The sequence below is a fragment of the Rhipicephalus sanguineus genome, chromosome 9 (genome assembly GCF_013339695.2).
Source record: "Rhipicephalus sanguineus isolate Rsan-2018 chromosome 9, BIME_Rsan_1.4, whole genome shotgun sequence".
Lineage (NCBI taxonomy): Eukaryota > Metazoa > Arthropoda > Arachnida > Ixodida > Ixodidae > Rhipicephalus > Rhipicephalus sanguineus.
The window spans coordinates 6,153,487-6,175,384 of NC_051184.2; the positions used below are offsets into that span (position 1 = coordinate 6,153,487).

A 21,898-nucleotide genomic window follows, 5' to 3' on the forward strand; every position below is an offset into this window, starting at 1 on the left:
CGCGTTGGATTGACTTGGCTAGAGGTGCACTTTCATTGTGGCCAACTCGTTTGTGATCTTTGCTAAAATTAATTTAAAAATAAATGAATGCATGGCATCAATGACGTTACCTTCGCTCCGCATGCAGCTTGCAAAAGCATAGCCTTTGAGAGCTAGTTTTTATAAGCAAGAGCAAGCAGTCTTTGAGTTGTGGACTTCAACAACACACTTTTCAGCGCTTACAATCACTTCTGCCACTTAGTTACAGTGTTCAAAGGAGCGGCTTTCAAGGTTAATTGTGAAAAGGCAGTTAATGTAAATCTCGAAGGCTATGCTTCTGCAGGCTGTACATATGCCTCAGAATTACAGAAACAAATTTACGAGGACGTGCTTTTGCTCGGTGCATAGGCCATAATGCCAAAAGCGCTCCAAAATCGGTGGTAGCCATCAAGAAAGCAATGTGCAATATCGGACTCGGAAGTGCAAGACCCAGGCACATAAATGCGCAGCAGTGTTATTGAATACAATGCTTGTATGGCGTCTAACCTGTATTACTAACCTGCATTACTAATTTGAGCCGCATGACGCAGCGCGGACAATCGAAATAAAAGAAAGCAGCAGAGAAGCCATATCTTATTTTTAGTCCCAACCAAGGGGGCGTAGCCAGACATTTATTTCGGGGGGGGGGGGGGGGGGATTCCGACCCGTCTTTATAGATGTTCGTAATAATGCAAAAATTTCTAGGTGGCCGGAATCGAACCAAGACCCCCCCCCCCCCCCCCCGGCTACTCTCAAGTCCCAATCATGTGAAGAAAGCAAAGGGAAATTACCTTATGTGTTTTAATCTATGTATAGATAGCTCAGTGTTTCTGATAGTACAGTGGCCCCGCCACGGTGGTCTAGTGGTTATGGCACTCGACTGCTGACCCGAAGGTCGCGGGATCGAATCCCGGCCGCGGCGGCTGCATTTTCGGTGGAGGCGAAAATGTTTGAGGCCCGTGTACTTAGATTTAGGTGCACGTTAAAGAACCCCAGGTGGTCGAAATTTCCGAAGCCCTCCACTACGGCGTCTCTCATAATCATATGGTGGTTTTGGGACGTTAAACCCCAGATATTATTATTATTACTGATAGTACAGTGATAGTACAGACAGTACAGTGTATGGCTGGCTTTCCCACACAAACGCATGTTCCTTTCACTGGTTTCAGGTCGGAAACGAACGTCCTAGTGAATTTCGTCAGGGATTCTGACATCGCTGCTTATTGCCTCACGAATCGAACGCCGCAAAAAAATTTTAGAATTCGTCAAGTACGAGCGGAGTTATATAGAGATTTGTCGCACGCTGTGATTGCTTTATCTCTTCTCTCGTCCCGACGAACGCGCTGGAAGCTAAGCAGGTAGCAGGGGCGTAGCCAGGAATATTTTTCGGGGGGGGGGGGGGGGGGTTCAACCATACTTTATGTATGTTCGTGCGTGCGTTTGTATGTGTGCGTGTATATATACGCAAGCAAAACTGAAAAATTTCGGGGGGGGGGGGTTTGAACCCCCCCCCCCCCTTGGCTACGCCCCTGGCAGGTAGGGATGGCACGGGGCAAAAGAACCCGCAAGTCACGCGCACGTCATGTCCTTGAGCACTTTTTCTTTTTTTTTTCTTTGAATGCGCGGCTAACTTTCAGTGAGATCGCGACCGAACGCACGGGCCCGTGGCGGACTCCCGCGGCGGACGCAGTAACTATGCAGCCAATGATGCTCAAATCAGCCAATGATGCTCAAATCAGCCAATGGCCGTGAATTTGGGTATATGGCGCGGTCATTTTAGTATATGCCATCATTTGCGGAAAGAACAGTGAGCGATTTTTAGCTGATTTGGATAATCAATTGTAAATTCCATGCTGCGCTATAACGCTGGGCTCACATGTTATCAGGAAGGAGCCTCGACTACCTATGGGCAGCGTTTTCTGACCATGCTGAAAAAGTGTTGCAGGGCCCCTTTAACTCTCAATAAGCGTAGCATTTACATTACCCGAGAAAACATACTTACGATTCAAGCGGAAACCAGCTAGCACGACTGTCTTTCAAGGTTGAAGGGCAGGCGCTTCGTGGTTGTGTATGCGGAGCCTAGATTTTTTCTTAGCTTCAAGGTTGCAACCGAGTATAGCGAATCTTCAAATATCTAGAACTACTATAGAACGTGCCGTTTCTTAGCTGCATGATGGAAACAGTTCACCCTAGGCGTGCGCAGGGTTCCCATTAGGGGGCCAAGGCACCTCGCATTGCCATGGAGCACTGCGAGATGCTTGGGTGATAGGGCAACCGCACAATGCCCTCAAGCATCCATTTCTTTCCTTCCGATCATCACTCATCCCAAAACTCTCATCTCCACTTACCAGTGAGCGGACCCCATAGTAGCGCACCGCAGCTATGCCGCCTTCTCACGAGTCCTGTAAGTAAAATAGCTCTAGGTTCCAACTGGAACCACTTGCTTCCAGTTCGGCTGGTTATAGGTACCAACTGGTACCGGCTGCTTCCAGTTCAAATTTCCATGGTTCCAGTTGGTGTTCAGTTAGCTCGTAATTGGAACCAGCTGCTTCCCAATTGATCCAACTGGGACCACTTTGTTTGCTTTGCCAGCAACTGGGACCAGTTGATCCCAGTTAATACCAGTTGAAACCAGTTGTGTTCCCAGTTAGACATTTTCACCTGGGTAATGTTTCTTTCTCTCTTCAATTTCGGTGTTCTATAAAAAAACAGAGTTGCTAAACGGCTGTAGTTATACGCGTGCATGTGTGGTATAGTTGGCACAGGACCGCGGCGCCTCTTTACCTTACCACAGGCCTTCTTACTAAGTTGAGTATGGGAGGAGTTCAAGCCTCCTGGGTAAGGATGAGGGTACCGTGCGTGCTACCAAAGCGCAAGAAAATCGAAAGCCTTAAATGGCTCATGAGGCGAAATATCTGACGTCCGTCATCACGGCACAGTCTGTCACGTGACGACGGCGCGGTACGCGTCGTGGAAAAAATTTCACCAGAGGCGGCGGCGCCGGCGTGTGCATAAAAAAAAAGGGGGGTGGGTGGGGCTACGTGTATGGCCATCAGCAGGAGCCCGATGGGGCGACGGGATAATGAAAAGCGGTTCTTATAAGGAGGACGCATGTAGCCGTGCCTATAGTATAGTAGTTTTAATACATCGGCGCTAAGGCTTTAGCCAGTTAGTCTTCTTATCGATAGTGTAGGAGAACCTGGATATTTTCCGAAGCACGGACAAATAATCTCGAATCTTTTTCGCCTGATTTTTTGTTTCCGCCCAGGTGAAAAACGTTCCATTTCCAGCTGGATTGTTGAGCTTTTCCAGCCGGAAAAATTTCCGGTTCTATGATTCAACTATATTGCACTATTATTCAGCCTCAAAGCCGATGAATCTCCAGCTGGAATATGGACAAATTCCTGTCGGTTACTGACATATGCGACAGCTGCATATTCATCTACTTCAAGCTGAATTATCAAACCGTAAGTCTTTCCCGCTGAAAAGATTTCCGGTTCAATAATCCAGCTGGAAATCGAACTTTTTCGTCTGGGCGTCAATTACCGCTGTCGAAGAACGACTGGAGTACAGAGGAGGGAAGCTCCATGACCGCCAGCAACACCATGATGTCCTCGTGTCGTGTGCCAGGCTTTAGGTTGGTTGGTTGGTTCCTCAGTACCTTGGCTCAACCCACTGCGGGGGATAGGCCATGAAGCGGACGGTGCTTTGCTTAGGAAACTAATTCACGTAGTGAAGGAAAAAGTTGAAATGAAATTTTAGCCTTTACATATAAACTCGCAAAATTTAAAGAGAAAAAAAAAGAAAAAAAAAACGCCTATATGGAAACAACAAGAACAATAAAAATATATATATACAGTTGCATATAAGACAACTGAGGCTACACTCAACATTCAATTCTTTTGGAGTCTCGTAAAAAATTAGAGACAGCGTTGAAAACGCTCCTGTGGCTCCGTGCGAGACATTCCGACGACGAAGATGAGGATGTCCGCGGGGGGCGGCACATTTCGACGAGCCAAAAGACGAAAAGAACGAAGCAACAGCGGCGGCCAGAAGGGGCAAAACGACCACCAGGGGCAGCGCGCGCGAGGAACCGTGGCCCCAGCGAAGGCCTCGGTGGGTCGGTTCCCCGGGGGCGTGTTCCAGCGGGCCATGACGACGTCCTAGCGGCAGCGACGTCGTGGCAGAGCCTGCATGGGATGGCCGACGTGTACTCGCAGGGCATGGTCAGCGTGCTGAACGACCTCCGGCGGCGACGGGTGTTCACCGACGCCGAAGTCGTATGCACCGACGATGGCAGCCAATTCCCGGTGCACCAGGTGCTCCTGTACGCCGCCTGCCCGCTGTTCCGTGAGCCGTCCCCGGGAGGAAACCAACCGGGCCCGGCCAACACAATCAACGTCGCCGCCGTCACACCAGGGGCGGCAGCGGCGCTCGCGCCCGCAGATGATGTGGGCGCCGCCATAGCGACGACGAAGCAGGGGCCCGCTGCGCCGACAGAGGCCGGCGGCGGCGAGATGCGCAACGTCCCCGTGGCCGGGGTGCGCGGTGACGTCATGGCCGCCCTGCTCGAGTACGTCTACACCAACAAGGTGACGGTGAACAGCGACAACGTGCTCAGCATGCTCCTGGCGGCGCAGCGGTTCCAGGTACAACTTCAGGGTTGGGAAGTGTTGTTGGGGGGTGTACTCAATGTGCCTGTCCTCAAACGGCGGCACCGCGTCTATACTATAGATGGCATGCAATGAAGTCGCTGAAATCGCCATGTTGGAGCACCAACATGGCGGGACGGGGAGTTTGTGATGTCACGTTAACGTCATCAGTACACTGTATGTACGTTCCTTGATTGTTCATGCACAGAGGCCAAAAACGTTCTCTACGGCGTAATCACGTTGAAGCAGGTTAAGCGCCTCGTGATTATGCTGCTTTGACGTCATCAAAGCCGCCATGTTGATGTGCAAGTACGTTACGAACCTACGTCTATGACGTCACGTGCAAGCTACCAATGGGCATACAACGCAAAACACACATCATATATTGCACATTAAGTTACGCTTTATTCAGAGAGAAAAAATACAACATGCAATATAATTATTGCTTATTGCGATTTGTAACCACAACGCTATAATACAGAATGGTGACGCGTGACAAACAGATAAAGCAGCGTGGAAAACAGAACAAATGTAGGACCAACTTGTTCCACGTTCACAAAGTAGTACGTTCCAATTTGCTTCCATGTGAAACTGCTAAGTGGTTATATTGTACCACGGCCGCTCGATGAAAAACACACGGTGTGTTCTTCATTAAGCGGCCGTGATTGTACATTTCGGTGTTAAGGTGATGTGCATATCAGCACGAGGTTAATTCTGTCAAGCGGTTCAGCATGATTTAAATACTTTTATACAAAATCAGGTGTTTTTTTTCTTTGAGCTATAGCTGGTTCGTAGCAAAAATAAGCTGCATTGATGGCTACAGTTGTAAAAAGAACATTCATCCTCGTGTTTTCGAATTCATCCTTGTTGAATTGAAATTTAGCTGGCTTGCAGAAAATGCAATTTGATTGTTTGTAGTGTACGTCACGGTCAACGAGAACACTCTGTGCTGAGCTATAGGACAACGCCAAGGCACATCGGAGTTCCACGTAATATCTCTTTGTGCAACTCTGCCTTGCGTTTGACGAAACTTGGCTGGTAACGCAGCCGGTGTGACACAGTGCACGTAGTGCGCATATAGTGCATAGTACTATTGATGTGCATTGTACACCGCTGCCATTTTTAACAGTATCGCGGGAGCGCTGAGCGCGGGATATGGCAGCGTCTAATATTCTCGAAAGGTAACGAGATCTACCGACGATGCGCAAGCGCACAAAGCACACTGAACAGCGAGTGTCGACTGCTACGCTGATGCTAAAAAAAATTCAACCAGCTCCACTTCGCGGACACTGATGAAACTGGTGGCCTTCCCTTCGTCAGGCTATCGCATTTCTACGTTTTGCAAGTCTTTCAGATATGTTGTATCACTGCTCTTTATTAAGCACTCTTTGTGAATCCTTGAGGTGGAAGTATAGTTCTATTGCATCTTGACCATAACACACTCACACACAGCTTTACAAAGAAGTCTTCGCTTAAGATGCACGTCAATGGCAACGTCATCAGGAATGTTTCTGGGAGGGCAATCTACAGTTGTCTGAACGTCAATCGGCACATTCGCCACCTGTCCTCTAATCCCATACTGGTCACTGCCGTGCGTTAGCCCGTTCCCGCGTCAGTTCTCGCTGACGCTCACGTCGGGAGGCTTCTTCATCGAGAGAACGAGGAGGCCTGACCATTCTGAAAGCGCAAATGTCGCAGAAACGCGAGGAGACCCCTGAGGTCTAGGCGAACGAAATCAATGTTCTTCTTTTTGTTATTCTGTTTATTACTACTGCGCGCGCCTTCGGTGCCCGCAGTCTTCTCCTTCCTCTTGTTGCGTCCTATGAGTTTCAACAGCTTCCGGCCCGCAAAAAGTGTTCTTCATTTTTAGTGGACCAGCTAGTGGTGATTAGTGGGATTTGCCCACTTTCTGTAGCACATACCATTATAAAATGAACCGTGTTTCTTCATTTTTAGTGGACCAGTGGTGAGTAGTGGGATTTACCCAATTGCTGTGGCACATACCCGTAAAATGACCATCTGCGTTACGCTAACATCGACACGAAAGACTCTCGACTAAGAAGTGCTTCGCTGTCAAAAGAACGACATCGGTGGACGTGTCTCGGCTTCCTCGACGCTCACGCTTTCCAAGCGGATGTGTCTGAGACTGATAACTCAGCAGAAAGCATCGGTATCGAGGGCGCCCAGCAGTACAGCACAGCCGAGTAAACTTGCACCTTGCTGCGCATAGCGCGCGCATGCGCATACTCTTGACCATTTCTCCGATGTGCTCCGCTGTACGGCTCTGTTCACTTAACGATTACTTAAAGGCATATATATTGTCACGTGGTCGTGACGTCGACGAAGACAGCAGTCGGCGCGCTCAAGATGAAACTGCTTATTTGGCCGAACATGTGGCCGGGAAATGAAAACTCAAAACTACAGCAATACACACTGTACACTGATAGCGGCGAACAGGGCGTCGGCCGTCGATAAAGTGCTCATGGCTGGGACGCGCCTATACATCACACATCGAACTTTCCAGTCTTAGCAGTGGTGGTCGCGCCAAGCTCTGGAATAATCTAGACTATTGGCGTCCTGCGCGCAATCTTAACAAGGCGATCTATACTACAATCGCGAAGCTTCTCGAACACTGCAGCGTGGTCAGCGTCGAGCGTTTCTAACCGTCCTTGCTGGCCAGCCAAACCCGAATACATCAAAATGAAGCAAGAAGCGGGCGCGGCAATATATATATATATATATATATATATATATATATATATACTGAAGTAAACAGCGTAGCAGATAGCGCTCGCAATTCAGTGTACTTTGTGCGCTTGCGCATTGTCGGCAAATCTGATTACTTTTTACAGAATATTAGACGCTACCATATCCCACGCTCAGATCTCCCGCGATACGGCTACATAGTTCAAGGGTGTGCATATTGTTCTATGTGTATATGCACAAAGTACATAGTCCACATATTCCTTGTGTGAAGACAAGCCGAGATTCCCATTGACGTACTTTTACTTCTGACGCGTAATGTTCTGGTGGAAGCATCGGAAGTGCTGATAAAAGCCGTTTACTGTTGCCTTTAATTTTTCTCTTTCCTCCGTTGCAGATTGAGAGAATCGTTCAAAAATGTCACGAGTTCCTTACCAAAGACATCAGCGTAGCCAACTGCGTCCGCATATTGGAGTTCGCAAGGGAACAGAAGCACCCCAGCCTCGTCGACATGGCTGTAAATTTTATTTCCGGAAATTTTAACGAGGTATGCCTCAAACTTGAACGAGAAAATTATCAGCTATCTTGTCCCCTCGAGGGTTCTTGGTTTTATCAGGCGTAAATGCATTTTCCCATACTTAAATTTCCGTTTTTATTTCTTCTTGTTTCTTTAGGATTTATTAATATCGACACACCTAACTCTCAAACATATTCAGCTGGACGTATTTTGTTCAACAGGTCACCAAAACGAACCAAGATTTCGTCCGTATCTCCTACGATGATCTCAAGGCTCTGCTAAGCTCTGACGAGCTCAACGTTGCCGACGAAGGCAAAGCGTTTTCAGCGGCTATAAAGTGGACCTCAGCTGATGCGCCAAACAGGCATCGCTTCCTACCAAGTCTTCTCAGTGCTATAAGGTAACATGGCGGTTTTTGTTTTGCACGCGTCCACTTTCAATCACGTCAGGGATGGTGCCAGGTGGGCACGGGGGGAGCCCCCCCCCCCTAATTTCCGCACCCCTTTTACCCCATTCCTAGATAAAACATAAACAAAACAGAACGCTTAAGTCCCCCCCCCCCCTTAAGTAAAGAAATCTTCCTGGCACTGCCGCTGAATCACGTCCTCATAATCGGAGCCTGTATGCACAATAAATACTCACGGTATATAATTATTTTTAGGAGAATTGTACAGCCAAACCTGACGCATATGATTAGCGAAGGCTGCCCAGCCAATGGAAAGGAACTCTTAAGCACGAAAAGTCTTGTAGAACCTGAACGTGAAGTTGTGCGATACGTGTGACGAATTAAATGTGAGGTCTTCGTTTATAACGGTCACTAACAAGTGCACATTTGACGATGAATTACGAGTAGCATTTCCTTTACTCAATATTGTAACAAGGATTGCTAACGAATTATTCGCCAACTGGGAAGCTAATATTTATGAGAAATCCGTACGGATTTCCTACGCAGCTTCGGCTGACAATTTTTGTCTTTTTTTGTCTTTGAGAAACTTGCAGTAACATCTCGTTTGTTTCTCTTCTACAACCGATTAAGATTTTTCAAGCTCTCGCATGAGAGAGAACAAAAGTTCTGTTCACATATATTTACGCATTTCTTCATCAGCAAGCGTCTTTGGTGTCTACGCGCTGCGTTATCGGGAAATTCTGGGCAGCGATCTTACGAAACGTTCTTCAATATTCCTTGAACTTACACGTATACAAAAATTGCAGACACTGTTACTTGGGCTTGACGCTTTCCCCGCTCGCTTTACGAAACAGATTCGGGCTCTGCAAGGTGTCGTTCCTCCAAGAGGAAGTCTTTCCGCATCCCATGCTCGATGACGTTGACTGCCGCGCCGTACTTGAGCCAGTACACGGACTTCTGGAACAGCTGGAGATCCACGAAGGTCCCAGGATGATCAACCTTACGCATCCCATGCTAAGGCCCAGGATACCAAGGCAAGTAAGACCTTGGCAGCGACGTAGGATGGCACGAGCAAAAGTTACAGCTCCTGGACCGTATTTTGGTCCAGGAGCTGTAACTTCTCGTCCTGGTCCTTTACTAAAACGACGTCGTTTTAGTAAATGTGAGTTTTCCCAGGCTGTTCGATGACCTAAAGATATCTTGTTTGATGTAGCGGCACAAAGATCACGTTCATGAACCGGTATCGTGAGATGATTTTACAGTGAGGCGATAGTATCCGCATTCAAACCCGTAGGAATGTTGGGAGAGCGGTAGTGCCGCTTCGATTAGCGAATGCAACATCTTCGTGATTAGATTCAGTCATGCACGATCTCGGATGCAATCGAGTCTGATTGGTACGAGTGTATAGTTGATGTCCGTCCAGCACATAAAACCGGTAGGAAGCTGCAATTCCTTGAAAGCGCAACAGAACTTACTTGGACTTGAAATAGTGCCAGGAATACCACTGCCTCTTCCGGAACCAATAATTGTACTGTTCCAAGGGACCTGCACACGAGAGCGATGCATTTTAAATGCGAAGCATTTCTTAGCGAACCTCTGGCACTTTGAGCGTTTCTATCTACGTATCTATCTATCTATCTATCTGGCCGCCTACGTCTGGGAGCTCTCAAGATCACCTCCTTAACTTGGTGTAGACCAAACTTTGCATGGGAGGGTAAGAGGATTTGATGAATATGATTGCCGGGTCATGACATCAATAACGTTAAAATCCTGTCGCGTACGTCGTCAAACCCTTTCCACTAGACACCTGTGGCACATACCCGTTTACCACGGGCCGCGGTGTACGGGTATGCGCCACAGGTGATTGACAGTTTATATCTACCCAGGAACGGCGAGAACAGACATTGGTAACTTAAATGCTAGAGCGTTAAGGAAAACCAACATCGGCAGCGTTGACTCAACGAATGGAAAGAATAAAAATTAGGATCCCAGCAGGAATCGAACCCAAGCATTCTGCGTGGCAATCACGTATTCTACCACTGAGCCACGCCAGGTCTATAATCTGGTTTGGAAAAACAGCCTACGCAGGCGTGCCATCGGTGCAACGTCACCTGTGGTTGTGGTGCTGGCTATCCAATTTTACAAGACAGCAATAAACACTACATGATACTCCTACGATGTGTACTCCTACGATAGAGGCCTCATAGCAGATGAACGTCTGTAGTTCCAGTGCTGGCTTCTCTTTTATAGCAGTCTAATGAACATTACATTTGTATTCCTATGATTCAGGAAGCTATATTGAAGCATTGCTCGACCCCGGAGGAATACATTACCGAAAGGTACATATGATATCCACATAACCGCACCGTAAAGTGCACTTCGTCCACCAGAACGACGCAGTGTCCTCTTCATTTCTTACGAGGCTGGGCGATGGCCTCATGCTGATCGAGGATGATGCCAGATTAATTGACAGCCGCTTTGTAGACTGGGCTACGTAGACCACATACGCCCAGGTGGTCTACGAATACTACAAACACCATCCACTGAAGTTGGTCTACGTAGCACTATCCAGGCCTACCAGCCTCGAGGGCCAACACGAAGGGTGGCTTCAGGTTCGGACATGTCGCCGGCTACGTCGACAGATAATTTGTCGACGAAATGACCGAGGCATCCACAAGTTCCATCAGCTCTACTATACCACATACCTCACTACACATGGCCCCTCGTCACCAAGATCACGACCGGATCCTTTAACAAGTCATGACCAGCTGCTGGTGCTCACTGATCATGGTGATGATGCCCTTGATCAAGAACTGTCAAGAACTTCTTGCACACATGCACACGGGTTCGTGAAACGTGCGTGCGTTCTCGGGACACGTATAAGCACTACATATCAGCTTACCGCTTCTGGTTTTGGTAATACCCACGTTGCCATTGGCAGCGTTACCCAACCGTAAACAACTGGTTATATAACACATATGCGCCTCTCCAACATATACATATATGTGCGTATAAAATACATACAGATCTTTAGCGTCATTTTGTAACGTGTCGCTCAGTAAAAAAAGTTACGTCACAGTCACCTACCCGCCACATGCTTCGCATAACATCGACTCCCACGTACGTGGGATCTGCCGAATTTTTTTGTTTAACTTCTGTTTCCCGCTAATTCTTAGAATGCGAACTAATACTATCCTGGAGCCTACCGTTGCAGGTGTATTGGCACATCCTCTCTTGCCAGTGAATGTTGTGAAATGGAATATGTTACAGGGACGTTCTGTTCGTGATCGGTGGCTGGAGTAATGGCAGCGCTACGAACCTCGTCGAGTCGTACGACTGCCGCGCCAACCGGTGGCTGATATTTCCCAACGACAGGGACATCATGCCTCGGGCATACCACGGACTCGTCGCGCTGGACGGCCTCATCTACATGATTGGCGGCTTCGATGGATCCCAGTGCTTCAACTGCGTCCGTTGTTTCAACCCAGTACGTGTTAGATGGGTCGTTTCACGAGCACTAAATATCATTCACGCAAGACGACGAGGTAGACTGGCTGGAATGTAAGCGTGTATTTCAAATGGTCGGCAGTGCAAGGAGTGCTCTTATAGAGGGTGCCTCACTGCACGAACTTCTTGAAGTACACCCACAAGAGTTTTCAAAGCAGAAATGTGGGCTAGTTGGTTGTTAAATTGTGCACCTTAACGAGCGGAAAGCAACGATCACAGAAGGGAGGGACACGTAAACAATACGTGCGCTAGACATCAACTGAAAGTTTACTGACGCAAAACGATGGTAATGTACATACATGCGCAGAATTAACCCACAAAGAGTTGCAGACGGCGCTGCTAACACAGATACCTGCAATGTCGCTTCCGATAAGCTTTTTCTTGGCACGCAAAGCCGGTGAAGGTGTGCTCACGCATTTATCTGGTTCTAGGCTAATACACAAAGCCTCACAGATTTCGAGAGCCTTCCGAGCAGCAAAGCTGCGCAAGATACGGGTCGAAGGAGCTTGATGTGGGCGAGCTGGTGTAGAATATTGGAAAATTTAACGCTGCGCAAAACACACGAGGACTAGAAAGGAACACATAAAACCAGACAAGCGCAAGTGTTCCTTTCTTGTCCTCGTGTGTCTTGCGCAGCGTTAAATTTTCCAACAAGATACGGGTGCCCTTAAAAAGTCAGGCATGCAGCCATAAGAGTTTAGTACCTAAACCCAGACTACGTGGAAGTGTACCCTACTGCGCTACAAGGTAATGAGTGTATCTAACACTGGGCCTTTATATCTTGCACAACAAGTTAAGCAGCAATACAGTTTGAGCGTCCCTGGCATGGTAGACAGTTCCTCGCGGTCGCGTGCGTGAATATATAGCATAATCAAAGTGACGTCACCGGCGTCATACGTTGTTACCCCGTTCACAATGATAGATATAAGCGGATCAAGCTTTGTTGGCTGTAAAACACTATGAAGGCTTTAGTGACGCTGCTGCATATGCACGTATTCAATCCGCCTTTTTTTCATTTTCATGTGCATCCCTCTGCCGTTTTGGTAGGGTTTTGGTACGGGCCTGGACAACCGGCATCGCCAGAATGAAAGCCTCCGAGATCAAGAGGCGTTTCCGCCAGGGGAAGGACGCATATGCGCCGTGGAATCGTGAAAGAAAGGCGGATTGGCGCTTATAGGTGGCTTCATTGTCATCCTGTTATTGTTTGAGCTGCTTGGAACAATGTTCCGCTTGCTTGTCTTGTCATTTCTTTTGCTGTTGTACACCTTTCATGTGTCAAGTGGTTTGTAACTACAACAGTTGTCTCGTGCAACATCTCGCTGAGCACAACGTATCGATGGACCTCAGAGCAGGGACGCTAATTCGGCGGCATCACTTCTATGCTGAGTCAGCGACGGACAGCGCTAGAATACGAAAGCCACATAAATCTTATCGTGGCGAGGAACGCAGGCACAAAATGTAGTGCACGAGCTTCCCGTCGACAATAGGGGACATGATCCCCGCAAGTTCACGGGATCTTGTTCCACGCATTACGTCTCGTCTCTTTGTTGACATAAAAGTCACGGCTGTTGGAACCCGTCATGGGAGACAGCGTGCCCACGATGCATCCCCGAAGCTGTACTGCGGCTCACTATTGGCGTTACACGTTGTCGGGCTCGCGATGTTGCACGGCACACAGGTTGTTCGATTCCGTCGCTCGACTCGGCATAACACTCTAAAGAAAAAAAAAATCGGCACTTTTTTATGTGTGCTCTGGCCACGCGACAACGATCGTCAGAATTTAAGTGCACAACATCATTCTTAAACATGTGTACCGGCTGCTTTCCTGCCAGTAATAGCAACTGCGCCTGAAGAACAACGTTACTTCGCTGTTCTGATTGGCTGCAAGGAAGCAGCATGATAAAGCTAGTCAGCAGCGAAGTCACGCGTCCAAGGGTGTTTTATAGCGGTTCTCAAAGCGAACCATTCGCTTGCTCTCCTGACTGGCCAGAATCGCCGTGTTTTTGAAGCCAGCGCAATTTTGGCCAATCACGCGAGAGCGATCGAACGAGTTAGCCTTTCCGAACCATTATAGAATAGCACCCCAAAACAAAGCATCGCCATGATGCATCTTCATATAGAAAAGGAAAGCAACTTGTACAACAAACCCTTAAAAGCAAGTGCACTGTAATACGGCGACGATTATTGTCGACGGACAAAGAGGACACCCGCAAAAAAGTACGCCTTTTTTTTAGAGTGCGTAAGTGAGAGAAGGCGAAAAACCGAGCCGCATTGGCGTCCCTGTTCTGCAGGCGTGGTGTGTCAGCGAAGAAGGGTGACAGAAGGACTGTCGCTGCAGCTCCTGCACCGCTGGACGGAGCGCGCGTGCATGCACGTGGCCAGGTGCTACGTCAGCGTGGCGGTGCTCGAGGGCAAAATCTACGCGCTGGGCGGCTACGACGGCGACCGGCGCACCAACACGGCCGAGCGATACGACCCGGCCTCCAACACGTGGTCGCTCATCGCCGATATGAACGACCAGCGATCGGACGCCTGTGCCACGGTCGTCGACTCGAAGGTGCGCACTGGGACACAATGCCGGAGGGGCTCGTTTGCGGCGATACGTTAAAGGCTCATTCACACCTGCGACTAGCACCGGTCGCGCGACCATTTGCGACTGGCGACCAGTAAGCGACTCGACGCGACCGACGTTCACACCTGCGTGCCACTTATAGCCGTCGGCATATCGAATTCATGTCTGCTGGCACTGCTATTGCCCCGCAAAATATGCAGACGTCCTGTTCCTGCGCATCTGATTGTTTCAGAGGTTTGCGACTGCAGTCGCGCAACTGAAAAATCGAGCAACAAATTTCTGAGCCAAAGCAGTCGCTTTGCGACCAAAGCGGCCATTTAATTGCGGCCGTTTGCGACCGGTCGCTTTGCGACTAACTTGGTCGTGCGACTGGTGCTAGTCGCAGGTGTGAATGATCCTTTATTCACAAAGTCCAACGCCATCGACGCGCATCCGTCAATGGAACAACGTCGAGAGTTTGGCCAGTTATTACACGACTGAAGAGGAAAAACAGCAAAGAAAACAACGGACACGGAAAAAGAATGCGACAGGACAAAGCTGGGCTCCAGCCTTGTCTCGTCGCCTTCTTTTTCTGTTTTCTTGCTGGTTTTCAACATCACTCTGTCGGTGAAAAAGTGGGACAAGGAGACGCACTAGATAATCCCTTGACGTAGGAGCGCATTTGTAGATTACGAGTTTCATCGGCAGCGGGTGCTAGAAAACGTCACGTGGCGTCGACGAGCAGATGTCATTGGAGAAGTCGGTAGATCCATCCTACAGTATAGGGCACGCATTTGGACTGGTTGGTTCATGATTAAGTGTAGAAAGCCTTGTGCGCCTTGCACTAAGGCGCACAAGGCTTGAAACAGAGAAGCTAGACGATTCTGAAGTCTAATCTGGCTGCTTCTAGGTTGTTGCTAGGCTTTACATAGGTGATGTTAGGTTATTTCTAGGTTGCTTCTCAGCGCAGAGAGGTTCGAGTTAAACTACAGAAAGTCAGACACGACACGGATGTCCATACTCCAGAGACAGAAACTCGCGCTGATACCGAGCGTTCGCACTTATAGACCTACGGGCGCGTCGTCGTTCGCGTAAGCCTTCCATCGCTTCGGGGTCTTCTTGCAGCCGCCGTTGCCTTTCCCGTTCCCTAGTATTCCCTCCTTGTACGTACCGCGGAAGCACTCTGTACAGATGCTTCAGCGAAGTTGAAACGTGCGGCCACGGTGTTTATCACTGAGTTAATCCCAACAGTTTATTAAAACTTTTCTCAATTACTGGTTTCGTCTGTTCAGAAACCTTAATTGGTGTTTGCTGCCCGTCTGTTGCCTTCATTTTTAGTCGACTAGCGGTGAGTAGCAGGATTTGCCCAATTTCTGTGGCATATACCCGTTCATGATGATGATAGTTCTTTGTACACACCAAAGTTATTACGACCTTCGCAATTTAAACAGCGCTAAAGCAACAGGATGGAAAAAGAACCACATCACCGTGGTCGGTGTCCTTTCTTTGCCCTGTCGTTTTAGCGCTGTTTTTTCTACTCGTTGCCTTCCTATTCGCTATTCACAGCATTCCTGTTTCCTGGATAAACGTATTAAGATAACAGGCAGATTTTCACCGTGCCGGTAGTGCTAGAATACGGCACTCTCGACAACATTAGTGTATAGGCGTCTCTTATAGGGCCAGAAGCGTATCCAAGAAACAACTGCCCCTCTCCACCCTCTCCATTCCCGAAATTTTTGTGTACCACAGCCTACCTTGCATAGTTCCAAGATAATTATAGCTTAAATTCCGGTAAACCACATGTTGTTAATGCGAGAAAAGCAGCGCTTAGTAGCGAGGAGTCTAGGCAAAGCTAGGTTTCCAAGACGTTGTAGGTCACGTGCCTCAACACACGCTCATTTTCGCTCCCACAGGTGTACATCGTAGGAGGTTTTACCGGGCAGCAAGTGCTGAACACGGCCGAGTTCTACGACCCCAAGGTGAACGTGTGGACCTACATCCGGGCCATGACCGTGCCTCGCAGCGGAGTCCGGGTCATCAACTACCAGGACACCGTCTACGTGCTCGGCGGCTTCAACGGAACCAACAGGCTTTCCACGGGTACACCACACTCAGATTGGAACTCTGTGTATATTGGGAACATCTGCTGCAATAAGCATTCGGATACGCGGCTGTATTAAGCTGAAAGTAGATGCTCAAGCCGTTTGCGAAGAGCCAGCAAACTCGATGTTCAAATCAACTAACTGTTAAGGACGTGACCTATAAGGAACGCGCCAGAGCTTTACCGTGAGTGTGCCTGATGAAACACTCTTGACTTTAGTGCAAACAGTCGCATGATGTTGCCAGTAAATATCAGTAGTAAGTGTCGAAGTTTAGAGCAGGCGGTATAACGCAGACAGCAAAACAAGCGTACTCGATTGATACGAAGCTCATGCCCGCTGTGCTCAAATTCGCCGCAGGTGAAAAGTACGACCTTCTGAGAGACCGCTGGCTCGAGCTGCCCAACATGCACACGCCGAGGAGCAACTTCGCAGTCGCCGTGCTCGACGACCTGCTCTTCGCCATTGGCGGATTCAACGGTCAGTTTGCTGTTGCTGGACAATCTCTGTACTTGTGGAACTGCAAATCGGCTCATACCTCCCCCCAACGCCACCCCCCGCTTCTTATATAGAGGTCAATGTACGATTTCTCTCTCTCTCTCTCTCTCTTTTTTTTTTTTGAAAGGTCTTGCAGGAAGTCTATAAATATAGGCTAGGTACACCAACTTTATGCTAACTGCCAAGAACGCAAAAACATGAAGCATAAGAAGCCAAGAAACCTTACTGTTTGGTTTTTAGTTTGTTTCGACTATAGCGCAGAAGAAACAAAATATCGATTTCACAAACATGCCTGCTGGCGGAGTTTGCTTCAGAAGCGTTCACTAACGGGCCTCTGTGCATTATCTTAAGTATCAAGTTTAACCACTCAACCTACATTTCCACGTAAACTGCGCCTAAGATGTCCTCGCACGCGTAGTAGCGCGCTACCAAAAAAAAAGAAAAGAAAAAGAGAAAAACCACTTTGTAGAGCTGGCTTTGCCACACTATGAGCTATTGTAAGGTGGAGCCAACTTCTGTGAGACATTCAGTGGTTTAAGTGGTAGATTCTATACCCGTTTCGAAGGTGCTGATTGATTGATTGATTGATTTATTGATTGATTGATTGATTGATTGATTGATTGATTGATTGATTGATTGATTGATTGATTGATTGATTGATTGATTGATTGATTGATTGATTGATTGATTGATTGATTTACAGGAACGACGACCGTGCCGTTCGTGGAATGCTACGACTCCAAAACCAATAGCTGGCGACGGGTCACCGACATGAACATCAACAGGAGCGCCCTCGGAGCCTGCGTGGCTGTTAACCTTCCAAACTCCAGGGAGTTCTCTGTTGTGGGTGAGATTCGAGATTACTCCGTAAAGCGCGAGTGATAGAGCACGCTGGTTCTTCCCATCCCATCGCGAAATCTAAAGGCGTAGCGATGGAATAGTAATATAGTGCATCTTAAAAAAACACAACGCGGTTGAGGTTTCCTCTGCGTGTAACGGGGCCAAACGTTATCACTCTTCGTAATGCATGTAATAAAGCTCGTTTCACGCACTGCAAATACTTTGCCGCCCACTGCAACGATTGCAAAATAAAGCAGCTATTCGCAACAACACACACTGTCGTAATGTTAGATCAAATTGAGAAGACTGTTACAGTCTGTCAAAAACAGCGAAAGTATGGCTACAGTTTTAAGCTAGTTTGTAAGCTCCTTTTCGAGCGACGGAGCCTACTAAGAAAAAAAAAAATCACAGCATATCCACGGAGTGAATGATGATGAGTGGGCGAAGCTGCGGAGGTTCATCGGTAAACCGTGAATCTTCCGTGAATTCTGCCCAGTACATCATCACCGACGTGAGATCGGGCGCGTTTATACTAAAGGTTCGATGAGTTATGACGACTTGCAGCTCACTTTAATTTTACATGCACGCTGTGAATTTTCATTGTTTAGAAAACCATTGCTTTAGAAAACATCTGGCGTCTTTCGTTAAGCAGCTGGCGTCTTTTCGTTTTGCTTTAGAAACATCTGGCGTTCTTTCGTTCTGCTTTTGCAAAACATCTGGCGTCTTTCGTTGGTTTATTTCATCAATCAACGGCGTTTTGAACAAAATTTTTATTGTTTAATCACGCACAGGAGAAATCTAACCAGGCACTACCTTGGAGGTAAACAATGGCTGCTAATGGGAATGAGAGACAGAAGAAGTCGGCTTTTAGCTAACACTTACACTTCTACTTCTACTAACGTTTCCTACTGGAACATGCCAATGGCTGCTAATGGGGAATGAGAGAAGAATTCGGCTTTTAGTTAACGCGCACGCTGCGAATTTTTTATTGTTCAACAACGCACAGGAACAATCTCCCACCGGCACCACCTTGGAGGTCAAGATCTGGTACTAGCGTTAGGACTGGTTACGCACTACTACGACTACGACTACGAGGGACGAACGGGTGCCGCTTTAAGGAGCTTCGCCCCTAAAACCTAAACTGAGCGATCAGAGAAATTTGCTGGCAGCAGCACCCTTACTACTGCGCGTGGTATCTTGAAGCTTACTATTATTGCCATCCGCCGTACTTACGTCACTCTTCTAGTGCACGTTTGATATGCTGTCAGAATACGCGTCGTCCTGTTTGATTGTACCAATGAATATGGATAAGTTGAAGCCTAATGTTTGAAACGGCTTTGTATATGTAAGGAGTGAATAGAGAATGGTCAAGAGTTGTTGCTACACTACTAAGCCTCCTCCCCCTCCCACTCTGGAGCATGCTGCTGACCAGTGTTAAGGACTGATTGGCCAGAAAAGTCGAATGTCAACAAACATGCTGTCCTTGTTAGCACAGCACTACGCTGCTTTGAAGGCCGTGGTAGAGACAGGGGGCGCGCCGATGACGATTACGCTTCCTCTGTCAGCAGGTGGGGAGGGGGAGAGGTCGATGCCACTTATTACGCGTACTGATGCTAGTACTTGACGTTGCATTCATTTCGCAGATACACTTGCGAAGACCGGACGGGAAAAAGTGTTTCTTACCACGGTCTTTAAGCAGATTTTTTTTTTAATTTCAAGCACAGATCAGAGCTCTATGGATGCAAAGCTCGCTGGTATATTCGGCAACACGAGTGGATAGAGGCGAAAAAGTTTGAGGCCCGTGTACTCAGATTTAGGTGCACGTTAAAGAACCCCAGGCGGTCTAAATTTCCGGAGCCCTCCACTACGGCATCCCTCATAATCATATCGTGGTTTTGGGACGTTAAACCCCAGATATTATTATTAACACGAGTGCCGCCATCTGTTGACCGTGTCGTGGAGCCATCACCTTGGGCTGACAAGGCCATGCAGTGCGGCAAGGTTACGCCGATAAATCGTAGTGTTCTCATCTGTCGTTGCAAGGGCCGTTTTTTCAATTATTCTATCACGCGGCACAACAGACAGATGCTTCTCTTCATCGACACAGATCGTCACCTCGCGCCACCCGCCATAAATGGCGCCACTGAAATTTTCGAATCTGGTAGCGGCACGCTCTGGTCGGCAGCGGCTAGGTGAGCACGAAAACAAACCGGGCAAAAAAGGAGGCCACACATTGGACAGGCGATACGAATTGAAAAATCTGGACGACGACCTCAAGGGGGCTTTTGCCTTTCCATACATCTCGGTAGCTTATCGGAAACAGCGTTATCAAAACAAAAAAAAAAAGCATTTGAGGACGGAGGAGGAGGCACGGTGGTCGTACTACCGCTGACGACCCTCCTTGATCTTGACTGTGCCCGCTTTTTTAGCCCGGTTCTCCCGCAAATCGGTCCGGCTGCTTGACAGCTTCCTGCCCGCCTCCATTCGCAAGAGGAGACAAATTTCCATAGCTAGGCGGAGACGGCTCTGACACACGAGTAAGGCTCCCGCTATAATCGATTTGCAGTGCCTTCGTCGCCTAACCTAACCTAGCCTAAGCTAACCTAAGCTAACCGTGGCGCCCTTGCGTTTGACACACTACCAATACGCATCCGCGTTTGCACGTTCGCTCTGGCAGCTGAGAAAAGCATGGCTCACGGTCTCCCAAGGCCTATGTCGGTAGCAACGTTGGTGGGTAGGGCATCTAAACAACAACAAAAAAAGACTCAATAGGCTTTACGTACTGTTTGCGTATACTCAAGCCGCTTACAAGGACACTAAAGGAAATTATGAAGTCGAGCTAGATTGAAAGATTATGCTTGTGTAATAACCAATTCACCACTCCTTGGGAGAAGAGCATTTGTAAGCAATAAAACGACGAAATTGAGAAAATGTAGTGGCGCCCTCTGTCACGATCGGTGGGTACCTCACTAAAATGACGGCAGGTCTTCTATTTTGATTACTCACTACGGCTTATAATGAACATTGCTGACATAAGTCCTCCTATATGCGCGGGCGATTCAAATTGAGTCATGGCACTAGGGACTTTCGGTGGCTGTTCTTGAAGCAAAAAAAAAAAAGATTGTTTATTGGCGCGCGGAAGTGGTGGTCTCCAAGGCAGGTAAAATATCAATATAACCAAACTTAATAGTATCGTTTAGTGTCTCTTGAAGTACCAACTAAACACCATGCAGACTTGATCTCTCAGGCAAACGCAAAATATAGCGTTTAGTGCTCGAATCTTAAGATAAAGAAACAGCGAAACAGCGGACAACAGGCGCTTGCTGTCCTTGTTCGCTTTCTTGTACGTTGTGGCCTGCTGCGTCATTTCTTGAAGATGGATTACTAACTAGCCCAGTCTCACACTTAGCCTTAAAGCACTTTATAAAGCACTCAAAGCACATTGTAAATGGAGCGCAAAAACGGAAGCGTCAACAAACGAGAAGTTTGGGACACGTACAAGCACTGCTTATATTCCTGTGTGTTTGCGTCTCCGTTTTTGCGCTGTACCTACACTGGATTCATGCTGACTGGCCCAAATTATTATACACTCAAAACACACTTAAGTGTAGTTATCATGCGTCCGCGCGTCTATTTTACTAATTTGGCTCTACCGTTCGCTCATATGCGGTGTTATTACAAGCGTTTATTGTTGCTTTTTCTTTTTCTTGCAGGTAATTCAGAGCGCGAGAACTGAGCGCAAACAGCGTCGCCTCAATAAAGGGATCGCTCTTCTTGCAAAGCACCTTCGCCTCTTCTGAAGAGGCCAAACTCAATCTCTGTCTGGTGCAGTCTCTCCTGATTCCACTACAGGGTGGACTCCAAAGTGGCGCTTTCGGGTAGACACAAACACCACCAGCGCGTGCTTGAGTGTCTAGTATGTCATGAAAAGCTCCAATAACTAAGCATGTTCTTAAGTACAGCTATTGAAACATACACAAGATCGAAGAAAGGAGGCACACGCCAAGCACTACAGCTTTCAACTACAGCCTATTAAGGCGAAGGCCTTTGATGCCTCATCAAACGCGAAAATTGAGTCGGCGTCGGCGTCCCGCATCGGCGGCGCAA

The 21,898-nt window shown here is 47.9% G+C and overlaps 1 protein-coding gene across 1 annotated transcript; it reads left to right on the plus strand.

Moving 5' to 3' along the window:
* The first annotated feature begins 4,136 nt into the window (after window positions 1-4,136).
* LOC119404498 (kelch-like protein 10) lies at window positions 4,137-20,332 on the plus strand. Its single transcript, XM_049419344.1, has 11 exons — window positions 4,137-4,667; window positions 7,771-7,920; window positions 8,112-8,290; window positions 9,151-9,409; window positions 9,510-9,541; window positions 11,567-11,783; window positions 14,142-14,360; window positions 16,268-16,454; window positions 16,814-16,933; window positions 17,655-17,798; window positions 20,221-20,332. Exons 1-11 carry the CDS (start codon window positions 4,218-4,220, stop codon window positions 20,319-20,321), a joined length of 2,058 nt encoding a protein of 685 aa, XP_049275301.1. The 5' UTR covers window positions 4,137-4,217; the 3' UTR covers window positions 20,322-20,332.
* Window positions 20,333-21,898: the final 1,566 nt, after the last annotated feature.